This window comes from Oncorhynchus clarkii, chromosome 5 (assembly GCF_045791955.1).
Source record: "Oncorhynchus clarkii lewisi isolate Uvic-CL-2024 chromosome 5, UVic_Ocla_1.0, whole genome shotgun sequence".
NCBI lineage: Eukaryota > Metazoa > Chordata > Actinopteri > Salmoniformes > Salmonidae > Oncorhynchus > Oncorhynchus clarkii.
Window position 1 is genome coordinate 63,225,016 of NC_092151.1, and position 12,775 is coordinate 63,237,790.

Sequence of the window (12,775 nt, forward strand, 5' to 3'; positions counted from 1 at the left end):
TTTTCTCGCAAAGGTCTTTTAAGGGAGTGTGTGAGCACACTCGTTCGGTTCGCCTAGCCGCCAGCCTGAACTGAAGCATGCTGACGCCTTTATGTGATCTGGTCATCCAGCGATACAAACAGTCCCATCAAAGGTACAAAGCAGGCCACCAGCAGGGGAGCAGCCGGGGCCTTGCACTGACACTCAGTGGCATGTTGATGAGTTTTCAGGTCACTGGTGGTCAATGGGCCCCCCACGGCTCTCTCGCTCCCCTGGCCCCTAGTCTTTCCCTTTCACTACACACATACAAAGATAACACATTGGCACAAAGCCATGTCTCCAATGTGCTCCTCTGCAAAGGGAACTACATGTTCTTTGACAACCATGATTTATGTTGTTGTGCAATGTGGGATTGTGTTGTTGATAGATGTATTACAAAGCAATTTCATTAACATAACTATGTTTTCTTCAAATAGCATTCTTCACGCTATAGTCTTTTGGCTGCTTGTTCGGTTTATTTTATACAGTACATTTGTACTTAAAATGTATGCAATAAAAGTGCTTAGTGGGAACTTACAGGCAAAAAAACCCATCCTGATATAAAGTATGGTGAGGTGAAGTATGTCTCTGTTTTTTCCTGCCGTAGCACGGGCCATTGCCTATAGTGAGCCGGGCTGCTGCTTAGATGGACTCCAGTCAACTAAAACAGGCAAAAACATAGATGACCCGGAAGACCGGAGGACCCCCATTGGCCTTGACTATGTCCGAAGGAGTGTCCTGGTGGAGGTATGAGAAATGGGGGAGAGACTGCTTGGGGAGAGAGCTGAGATGGGGAGCAGATGCTTGTTGTACCATGTACTGTCATTAGTAGAGAGTGATGTCAGCTCTAACATGTTGTTTCTCCCCCTACAGCCAGAGGGCCTGCCCAGACAGTACACCTACAGTGTCTTCTTCTGCCCCAACGGTCAGTATACAGTTATATTCGCGACTATTGAATCTTGCCTATGCCGTTCGGCCATCGCTCATCCGTATATGTTTATGTACATATTCTTATTCCATCCCTTTACATTTGTGTGTATAAGGTAGTTGTTGTGGAATTGTTAAATTACTTGTTAGATATTACTCCACTGTCGAAACTAAAAGCACTATGTGTATGTGACCAATACAATTTGATTTGATATATGTTGTACTATAGTACAACAAGGGTATAAGAGCAAATACATTTGAAGTGTTACCCAATACCTTTCTGCCTCTACAGTCTGGTTTATTTTCTGCACTGGGCCACGATTTAATGTGAATCTGACATTTCTATTCTCAGAGCGAATCCACATCTCCACACCCAACAAGTATGAGTACCAGTACGTGAAGAAGCCGGCCAAGATGACTCACTTTGAGGTGGCAGTGAAGACCCACAACGATGCCCATTTTGCCCTCTCACCCAGCCCCCACGACTGTGCTGAGATGCTGGAGATTGTACTGGGGGGCAGACAGAACACCCGCTCCTGGATCTCCCTGGGCAAGATGGGTGAGCCAGTGGTCAGCTCCCCCACCCCGGGCATCCTCTCCTGGGATGAGTTCCGCAGCTTCTGGGTCAGCTGGAAGGGTGGCGTGGTGCAGGTGAGAGGAGGGGGGTGGTCAAGCCTAGTTCTCTTGGTTATTGTAGCATCTATTCTAGAAATGAGTTCTGGGATTTGTGTCCTCATATGAATCCTATACAGATCCACTGTGGCATCTCCAACATAGAGCCCCAGTCAGACAATCAGACAGTCACTCAGTCACTCAGTCAGTCAGCAAGTCAGGGCTTGAGGTAGAGTATAGTAGTGAGTTGGGGTAGTAAGAGAGGGAGTGTTCGACTGGACAGGCACAGGGGCTGTGTAGTCAAGAGGACTGGCGCCACTTTTAATGACATGCCTGTGAGGTCACGCTTAACGGGCTGGACACTCTGTGATCTGTGGCGTCCGCAGGCAGCGGCCTGGCACACGGGCCTGAAAACTGCATTAGCCTCGTACCATTCACCAAAGGGAGCAATTAAAACCTTGCACTAGAACCCAGTATGGCCCAATAAGATTCATTTATTTTTCTAGTGACTGATTGCATTTCATTTTCAGCTCTGCATGGTCTTTGGTTTAATGTGATTACAAAATGCCTAGAAATACCCAGGGTGCCATCTGTTCATTTGGAAATACGGATTGAGTGGATGTAGGAAAAAGGTGATGCAGACTGCTGTTGCCAACTCTTGGAAATTGACTTTATGTGTGCCTAGGATTTGAAATGCAAAAGCAACCCAAATGGCTTTTAAAGTAGAATCTTATTGGCTTCCAGTATTTTACTATTGACCTTAAGCCACAGGGGCTTCCTCTATACAGCATTAGCAAACACTTATTTCTATCATGTTATTAGATATTCATTTAATCAGGGTGAAACTCAGAACCACATTTATATCGTGTCAGGCTTTCATTTGAACCTGGCAAAAACCAAGTCACTACACATTGTTGTAACAACCATAGAATTTGAATTACAACATCCTGGTTTATCTCTCTGAGTTTGACCAGTACTCGAGGTAGAAGTTGCCCTTAAGAACAGATTTAGAATCAGATACCTTACCCTCCTAATCATTAGGTCAATAAAAGACACCTGACCCTGCATCAGTGGTTAGGGACAACTTCACTCTTTCACTCCAGTCAAAAACCTAAAATCTCTCAAATCGATCTCTGATAGGTCGGACATGGTTTGCAGCCATCCAATGAGTCGGTGATCCTACAGTGGTCTGGCCCCCTCCCTGGCCAGGTGCGTCACATAGGTTTCTCCACGGGCTGGGGCTCGGTGGGTGAGTTTAAGATCTGGAGGAAGGAGGACACTGATGAGAACCACAACGAGGCCTTCACCCTGGGTGTCCCTCACAACGTGGTGCCTGGCTCTGAGACCGCCACTGCCTCCATGATAGGTGAGGAGGGACACCATTTATTTCTCATCCTTCTTAAAGACCTATCATTTCCGTTATCTGAATGTCTGCTTCTCCTCCTCCTATTCACTTTGACATACCTTGTCCATGTGGTTAGTTAGAGTTGGAATTAATAATTTCTCTCTGAATGACGTTTGATGAAGCAGTTGTAGCCTACCATTTGTAATACTCTTGACCCTGCAGCTGTGTTGAAGAAGAGATGTTATCTTAATGAAACTAACTTTATGTGAGGCAGTGTAGCAGTGTTGCTGAACAGTTTGTGTATTGTGTTTTGTGATGTGCCAGGAGACGTGATGGGCCCCACCCTCAACAACCTGGACAAGCTGCTGCGGCTGCCCTTCGGCTGTGGAGAGCAGAACATGATCCACTTCGCCCCCAATGTTTTTGTCCTCAAGTACCTGCAGAAGACCAGGCAGCTCAGCCCTGAGGTGGAGGCTGAGGCCACAGACTACTTGCTGCAAGGTAGCCACCGGAGAGATCAAGTAGTTCAAGGGCTTTGAGACCTAGAGCCAAATGCTACCTTGAGAACCTTGAGATATTCCCATTGGGTGATGTCAGTTACCCCTGTGAAGATCATCTTATAAAGTCAATGCATTTACTGTCCACTTAGTTCTAAAACAGTGTTTTTCTGATATTCACCAAGGGCCCAGATTCACAAAACCTTCTTAAGATGACATTTCTTCTTAGCTGCCATTTTTCCTTAATTAACTACAGACTTAAGAAGAAAGTTAAGAAAAGTTGCTATTCCTCGAAAGGTTATTGGAAATGTTATTGTGCTATTTCTTGTGTTTCTTCTCCTTACGCAAAAAGTTAAGAAGAAATTAGATTCTTGAAAATAAAGTTCCTGGAAATGTTGTTAATTCCAAGATAGCTAAACCCTTGTCTTAAACTCAGGGTAGTGAGAAAAAAGCTAATGAAAGCATGTTTTGTTCACTCAGACTTCCTCTGAAAGTTTCAGTGTTGATTATTTTAAACCCAAGAACATGTTTTAGAACAGTAATCTCAGTAAGAAATACGCTAACATGATTTTAAAAATGTATTATTATTTTATTTAATTTTATTATGAACACAACAAATACAAAAAAAAACAGAAATATACAAACTAGAGTACATAAACCTAACAGACAGAGGGGTATTACATATCAAGATTCATTTTCAATTTGTTAAATACTTTTATGGTGCATATTGCTTTGTTGCTTTTACATTTACTGATCATTTCAAAATAATATTTCAATTCTATCTTAAATAATGTGAAAAGTGGTTTGTTTTCTGCCCACTTAATTTTATGGACAAAGAATCTTCCATGAAAGACAAACAAATTAACAATGAAAGTTAAATCAGGGTTCATATCATTTGGTTCAAAATAAAACTATCATTAATAGTTGTTTCTTTTAAAATAAAATCTTCTAACTCACACCAAAATCTTCTGACATAAGAGCAGTCCCAAAATAAATGGTCAAGAGTCTCTGGGTCACAACCACAAAATACACACTTGTTATCAATAGCTATTCTGAATCTGTGTATAATAAAGGTCTTTACAGGGTAGATTCTATGAATGAGTTTCTATGATACTTCTTTCACCTTATTAGATATACAATATTTACCAGATAACAACAAAACTTTGTTCCAGTTCACTTGGGCTGCATTCCAGTACATTTTAGCAGAGGGAATAGTAACATATTGACATAGTTTCCTTATATACATGTTATTACATTTAGAGTTTAAAATGTCAATTCCTTCTAGTTGTATTGAGGATACTACGCTAACATGATTGCTATTGCTAGATAGCTAGCTAAAATGGTTGCTTAGCAACAAACAATTTGTAAGAAGACAATTTGTAAGAAGATATTTGAGAAGTTCTTAAGAAAATCATTACATCTTAAGATATTGTTGAGGAATTGCACATACAGACTATCTTAAGAATCTTTTGCGTAAGTGTTTTAAGTGTTTTGTGAATCTGGGCACTGGTTTGGATAGCAGTATTAATGAAAAAGTACTTTAGCATCAACCCACTAATTCCTTCCCCCCTGTACTATCCCAGGGTACCAGAGACAGCTGACCTATAAGCGCCAGGATGGATCCTACAGTGCCTTTGGAGAGAGGGACTCCTCTGGAAGCATGTGGTAAGTCATCTACTCTTCACTTAGGTTTACATCCCTCAGTAAGTCCTTTACTCTTTCCTTAGGTTTACATCCCTCAGTAAGTCCTTTACTCTTTCCTTAGGTTAACATCCCTCAGTAAGTCCTTTACTTTTCACTTAGGTTTACATCCCTCAGTAAGTCCTTTACTTTTCACTTAGGTTTACATCCCTCAGTAAGTCCTTTACTCTTTCCTTAGGTTTACATCCCTCAGTAAGTCCTTTACTTTTCACTTAGGTTTACATCCCTCAGTAAGTCCTTTACTCTTTCCTTAGGTTTACATCCCTCAGTAAGTCCTTTACTTTTCACTTAGGTTTACATCCCTCAGTAAGTCCTTTACTCTTTCCTTAGGTTTACATCCCTCAGTAAGTCCTTTACTTTTCAATTAGGTTTACATCCTGCACGTCAGTTCACTCCCGATGGTACATAGTTTAACACTGCATACCGCTCCTCCACTTACCCTGACCTGAAGTGGATTATTGGCAGAAACAATGGGAGCTCTTATCAGTAACATTGTATACGCATGTTCAACATTCATACCCTCATATTCCTGTGTTTAAATCGGTCTGAGTTATGCTTGCTGAGTGTTTATTTAATGTTTACACATCCCTGGAGGCAGGCAGGCGGCCACGACCATGTCATAATATTTGGAATAGTGAATACGGAGCGAATGAGAGGCTCCAATGTTCTGCTTGCATATTCAGGCCACTTGCATACCTTCAGGGTGATTTACTAGTTGATGTGGGTATTATGATATTTAATAGAGCTCAGACTGTGAAACAGTAGGTTAAATAAACCCAGGAGAATCATACACAAACTTCTAATTGGTTCCCAAGGCAGCCGTGGGGCTCCAGTAAGCTATTTGCTGTTAAAGAGGGTTAATGCATATGGAACAGAATGGCCCCTGGTTGTTTTGGCCCAGGGGCGAAGTAGCACCTCTGTATGTAGGCTACACTGACTACACCCCCTCCCAACCTCCTCCTCAGACCCCTACCACCACTGGAGACACAGGAGCTTGCTATGCTCTAGGCCACTTAACGAAAAAAGCGTTTTGACTTTCGACATGCCCTAGAACCTGGAACTAGGCCATGTCTTGTCCAAAACAATTGAATCACTGCTCTGGTATAATTGGTAATATCATTCAACTTTTCCATGAAACCCCTTGAAACCTCCATATGCGGAAAGAGGATATTAAGAAGATATGAAGTGTAACGGTCATAATAGTGTAAGCGTCGGTTTTGGAGCCACGGGCAACATGGCAGGACACAGATGTTGAACCTTATGTAAACCTGTAGCAACAAACTCTTTATGAATCCATCAGCTTGGTGTTTATATGTCAGAACAACCCACCTTTTGTTTGGCCTCCAGAGTTAGTCATTCGTACAGGTCATTTATGGGCAGGTAAACAGCGTTCTTAATGCAGTGTTAATGTATTCCAGTTGTAAAATTGTATCTAAGCGGAAATTGCAGAGCCTAATGAAAAGATTGTACATAATGACACAGGCAGTAATGTCTCCATAGGCTAATGCTGGGTCTGGCTGATGCCAAGGCACTTAGCCCTACTTTACTCTACTTTTCTCTACTCTGCTCTACTCTGCTCTACTCTACTCTGCTCTACTCTGGTCTACTCTACTCTGCTCTTCTCTACACTGCTCTACTCTACTCTGGTCTACTCTGCTCTACACTGCTCTACTCTACTCTGGTCCACTCTGCTCTACTCTGCTGTACTTTGCTCTGCTCTACTCTGGTCTACTCTACTCTGCTCTACTCTGTTCTACTCTGGTCTACTCTACTCTGCTCTACTCTGCTCTACTTTGCTCTGCTATACTCTGGTCTACTCTGCTCTACTCTACTCTGCTCTACTCTACTCTGCTCTACTCTGTTCTGGTCTCTGTGTCTGTCCCTGTGGGTTGAACAGTCCCTGTGGGTTGAACAGGACCTCGGGGCACAGAGCTGAGGATGAGGAGGGGCTGGTTCTCATCACTAACCCCTGCTTGCCTCTCAGGCAGATGCAGATACCACTGGTGTGTGTGTGTGTGTGTGTTTAGGGGGGTGGTGTTGGGATATATCAACATATCTTTGCGGGATTGGAGGTGGGGGTGTTGTGGTGGGGCCTGGAGCGGACGTGGCAGCCCCTCTTCCGGCATCGCTTGCATACCTGTCTCCGTCTGGATCCAATGAGAGCCACATGCTGCTGTAATCTGCAGAACCCCCACCATCACCACCCTCCACCGCCTCAAACCCCGTAGCCTACTTAATACCCTGGCCTGGGGTAAATATGCAGCCCAATGGAGGGCTCCACAGCTCCACACTGTGGGTCTGTTATTGGTAGTCACTCTAGATATCTGCGTTGCCTCCCACAATTTTCAAATGCTCCTAGGGTCTGGTTTTCAAGACTATGTTAGTGGTGCCTGATTAGATACACACGGGACGTGTTGAGGCTGGCAAGGCATTTCCCTGTGAATGAGATTGATCTGGCAGTGAGGCTAGAGTGGATTGGATAGCAGAGATGGAGAGAACTGATCTACAGTGTTGTTCAACTATCTATTTCCACTCCAATGCCAAACATTGGGTGATTACAGCAGGAATTTGGTGTTTTTATCAAGCCAGATCTTAGATAACTGGGTGCTGAATTGATAGATGTTTACATGTTGAAATGGAGAATGGTTGTTATTGTTCTGTGCTTGGATGTGGTAACCCTTTCTCTCCCCTCTCACACACACTGCCATGGAAGCCCTGGTGTGTGTGTATCCATGTGGTTTAACCACAAACAGAGCACTCTGTCCTTCATTCAAACTAAAACTGTCTGCAGTAAGAACTGTGTGAGAACCGGGGTAATCTGCTGCCTTTGAAGACTTTAAGGAACTTGAACTATCATTTTGACTTTGAGAAACTATCATTTTGACTTTGAGAAACTATCATTTTGACTTTGAGAAACTATCATTTTGACTTTGAGAAACTATCATTTTGACTTTGAGAAACTATCTTTACATTGAAGATAAAACATATTCTGTGTTGGACTTCTATAGAAAAGCTCAGTCTATTTGGACTTCATATGACCCACATTTTACAACTGCTACTCAAACAATAAATATGTTTATATAACCTGCATCAAAATAACCAGTAGCCAGGGTATTTATCATGTTGTGGAGTTGTTAACATGGGCCGTATTTGTCAGTAAGTCTCGGTCGTTCCTGTAGGCAGTTATAAAAACCTTGGTTTCAACTTGCATTGACGTTGCAGGATCCAGCTCCAGTGTGCTGTTCTGAATGACCTCTGTGTGCTATCCAGAAAAAACATGTCAACAACTGCAATACAGGGGGAGTGGAAGCCCGGAGGGAGGGACTTCAGCGGGCCAGAGTGGAGGAAGCAGCTCTGTCTCTGTCGTTTCCTCACACACTAAATCATCTATACGCTACCCAGCACCTCTCCCTGGAGCCTAGCAGTTAAAGCCGGTGACACAATATTACTTAACATTATAAAAATTCCTGCCGGCTTAAGACTCCATCCCTGCTGGCTCTCTGGGGAGACATAACTTCCAGGGCCCAGCAAGGGAAGATTTAGTACCGTGGTTTATGGGAGAGGGTTTTTTCTTACTCTCTTGGTTTGTTCCTTCAGTTACAGCCCAAATGTATGTTTGGGGGAAAAACACACATGGTTTATTTATTTATTTCACCTTTTTATGGTAAGCAGCTTGCCTCATCACTTGGTTGCTCTGGGGAGGATGCTGTAATGGAATGCCAGTCTGTAATTGAAGAGCATTGGCCGTTGTGTGCAGGGGTTACTGAAGGGCAGTTGTTTATGTATGAATGTGTGTTTATTAGCCTAGCCAGGTCCCTCAGTCATCACCATTGGCCTCTCTGTGGGTCTTGAGTTCTTCTCTGTGATTCCCGCTGTGATTCCAGTTCAGAAACTACAGGTTACACACTGTTGCTGGAGATTAGGAATGCCAACCCTGGCGATGGCTGTTTGTATAAGTTCAGAATGCTTACGGGATAGTCCGGCATGCAGAAACATACTTGATTTTGTTTTGTGAAATTCCTTGTTCTTGAGACGGAACAGCTGCTGTATCCTGTGGTGACAATATGCGCTTTTCCTACTCCTCCTCCATCTTCCCCTCTTTCATCTTCCTCTGCTCTCCCTCCAACCCCCTCTCTGTCAGTTAGTCTGTTTTTGCCTGACAGGATTTTGATGTAGTTTGATCTTCTCAGCATAACGTGCTGTGTAGTTTGGCATGTATCAGCTGCCATCTCACTCATCCCTGTTGCTGTTGAGAGATTTAAAAGGTGTGACTGGTTGGGGAACATTTCACCCCATTCAAATGGTTTATGTGAACTCCGATGTGAAGTTTGCTAAGTATTTTTGAAGGATATGTCAGCACATGCTTGAAAGAGACCCAATCCCTCTCTCTCTCTCTCTCTCCCTCTCTCTCTCTCTCTCTCTCTCTCTCACTGTCTCTGTCTCTTCCCTCTTCCTCTCTCCTCTCCAGGCTGACAGCGTTTGTGTTGAAATCCTTTGCTCAGTCTCGTGGGTTCATCTTCATTGACCCAGAGGAGCTGCAAGCTGCCAAGGCCTGGCTCATCAACCACCAGAGAGAGGAGGGCTCCTTCCCCGCCATGGGACGCATCCTCAACAAAGACTTGCAGGTGTGTGTGTGTGTGTGTGTGTGTGCTTGGGTGCGTGCGTGCGTGCCTGCCTGCGTGTGTGCCTGCCTGCCTGCCTGCGTGCGTGTGCATGTTTTCATAAGCACCATTAACCAGTGTTATTCTCCATCTAAAGGGAGGAATCCATGGAAAAATCTCATTGACAGCATACGTGGTTGCAGCCCTCCTGGAGACAGGAATAACTTCAGAGGTAAGAGGATCAGTGGGGGGACCATGACCTCTCCCATTAAACACCTTCACCTCCCAAACAGTATTATTTAGCACAGTATTCCTCAAGGGGCGAATCTTAACCTAACATTCATATGTTTGTGTAAATTGGACTTTCAATTAAACTTTCAGGCTCAGACCTAATACCAGACTTTTGTAAATGCAGCTCTCTCTCTCTCACCCAGAGAGTGCGTGCGTGCGTGCGTGCGTGCGTGCGTGCGTGAGTGCGCCGGTACATTCCCATCAGTTGGAAATGTGGATGTCCTGGCACAGAGCCCATTCATTTTTGTTATGCTCCAGTGGCTGTAATTTAATATCTAATCCCTGGCTGACTGCATCAAGAGATTTATGAGGAGGACATGCAGAGACAAGGATGCCTGTGAAAGGTAGTACACCCCAGCCACATTCCTGTCACCTCGCCATGCTCTTACCCTGGTGCTGAACCCTTGACCACGTGCTCACCGACCTGTTGAACTCTCTCCAGTGTGCATTGAGGCAACCCATAGGACACACTGGCAGTTGAACATTTGATCACCGTCATGGTCGCTCTAGTAAAAATAGATCTTTGGCTATTGAAAGGTAGCAGTGTCCTTATTTTAGGGCCAAGTGTGGAATGCTCTTTATCTGCCAAAGTCATTGTTCCAGAAGAATGTTGCTGTTTATGTGTACAGTGACCGAGTCCATGTAATGTTTATGCTGTGTCCTACATTGAGAGTGTTGCCAATACCAATGTTAAAACCCAGATTGTTATTGTGTCAGCTCTCTGTTCATTCAGGCACAGCTCTTCGCAAAGTATTCACAAGGTAGTTCTTCCCTCTAGTTCCCCTTCCATCCATTTCCCTCCTCCTTCCCCAAACCCCACCCCCTCTTCCAGTCTTCCTATCCTACCCTATCAATCCTGAAAGGCTCTCCAGAGAATCAGGCCTCTTTAACTGATATCAACTGAAGAGGGATACTTTACATCAAAGCAAAACTCCTTCTTCCTTCCAAATTCAGTTAATGAAAAGGTAACTGGGCATATTAAAGTGAGTGGCTGTTGAGGTCTCTCATTTGAGCACATCTGGAAAAGCTCCTGCCTTTCATTGCAAAGTCGATGTTTATTTGCCTTTTGATAAGCAGCACATCTGAGTTGGGGAGTATGAGTTGGAACAGGACTGATCTTGAACACTCAGCAAAGATCAAATATGCCGGACTTAAGTGAAAGATGAATACGGAGGGAAGGGGGGAGTTGTGGAGAGAGGTGTATCCATCACTCATACGAAGGTTTGGTCTCTGTGCACACATGTAGTGCACCTGTGTTTATGTCTATTTAAATAAATATGTGTACTCTTCCCCAGGAGGAGAAGACTGCTGTGGCCAGGGCAAAGGGTTTCCTGGAGAGTAACACATACACAGCTGATGACCCGTACACCACAGCCCTGTCTGCCTACGCCCTGGCCCTGTTACGAAGCCCCTACGCCACCCTCGCCCTTCGACGCCTCAACCACATGGCCATCACGCAAGGTACTCAGCTGTTAGGAAGTTTGGTTGCCTACCAATTCATATGAAACACTAAGCTGACATGACTAACCCACTGTTCTCCCTCATACTGTTTCTTACACTTTCGTCTCTCTCCATTTCCTTCTTTCTCTTACTTCTCTCCTCTTTCAATCAGACGGCTTTACCCACTGGAGTCTGACTGGTAGCACGGTGACAGATGAGGCCACCTTCATGGGCTTTAGTGACGGTCTTTCTCAGTCAGGTAGACAGATTGTCAGGCCACAGCCTGACTGTCCTCTATGATGGATGATTCAGATGTTCTCAGATCGGGACTTTTAGTGTTAGTGTGGCTGTCTAGTGTTTGTACGCTAATAGTCTCCTCCGTGTCCCAGTGGTGTCAGCGGAGGTGGAGATGACAGCATACGGTCTGCTGACCTACACCCTGCTGGGTGACGTGGCCTCCGCCCTGCCTGTGGTCAAGTGGCTCTCCCAGCAGAGGAACGCCCTCGGGGGCTTCTCCTCCACACAGGTACACCTCACAAACCCTGGAGAACCAGAGCCTCTCAGTCTCTTAGTCTAAAGTATTCTCCCAGATGCATCTCACCCATATGTATTGTGTTTTTTAAGCGGCCAAATGTGGTTTTATTTGACCAGGTTTTACCAGGTCAGCCTGATAATCTCTTTTAAAAGAGAGAACTGTCCTACCAACGTCTATTTGAAACAACTGGTAATTGGTCATCTGGTGTCCAAAGCCTTCTTCTAATAACTCTCTGTCCATCCACTCTCCTAGGACACGTGTGTAGCTCTTCAGGCGTTGTCTGAGTATGCCATCCTGTCGTACGTGGGAGGAGTTAACCTGACCATCTCTCTGGCCTCTACCAACCTGGACTTCCAGGAGAGCTTTGAACTGCACCGCGACAACCAAAAGATGCTGCAGAGCGCCTCGGTAAGGAGTAGTGCCACGTTGCCACTAGACTCTAATGTAAGGTCAGTTATGGTTTTTCCTTTAATAGTTAAGGTTAGGATTGGAGGAAGGTAATCTGATCCTAGATCTGTTTCTAAGGGCATCTTCTTTCTGAGGTAAACACTCTTTCTCAGGTAGTGAAGAGACTCCTACTGGACCAAGATACACACTACACACAGAAATTCAAGTTACACAATTGTCTGTTTTCAATGATGAAAGGTACCTTAAATAACATCCACAAAGTCAATTCCCTTGAAGATGACAATGAGACTCTATCTAAGAGCAATGGAATATGATTCCCAGTGAATGAACCAGTGAGTGTTTTCAGGCTGTTCGTCTACATTTCCTTCTCATTCCCAAGCACCTGCCAATCAGTCACAGT

General features: G+C 44.4%; 1 protein-coding gene across 1 annotated transcript in view; it reads left to right on the top strand.

The window, feature by feature from the left end:
• LOC139409184 (C3 and PZP-like alpha-2-macroglobulin domain-containing protein 8) overlaps positions 1-12,775 on the top strand; it is a 47,693-nt gene that overhangs the window by 18,976 nt on the left and 15,942 nt on the right. The window contains exons 22-33 of the mRNA XM_071153979.1: positions 626-765; positions 892-943; positions 1,298-1,596; positions 2,698-2,923; positions 3,227-3,403; positions 4,983-5,064; positions 9,569-9,725; positions 9,859-9,933; positions 11,288-11,453; positions 11,605-11,691; positions 11,822-11,958; positions 12,220-12,375. Of these exons, the coding sequence (XP_071010080.1) occupies positions 626-765; positions 892-943; positions 1,298-1,596; positions 2,698-2,923; positions 3,227-3,403; positions 4,983-5,064; positions 9,569-9,725; positions 9,859-9,933; positions 11,288-11,453; positions 11,605-11,691; positions 11,822-11,958; positions 12,220-12,375 (1,754 nt within the window). The remainder of the gene's footprint in view (positions 1-625; positions 766-891; positions 944-1,297; positions 1,597-2,697; positions 2,924-3,226; positions 3,404-4,982; positions 5,065-9,568; positions 9,726-9,858; positions 9,934-11,287; positions 11,454-11,604; positions 11,692-11,821; positions 11,959-12,219; positions 12,376-12,775) is intronic.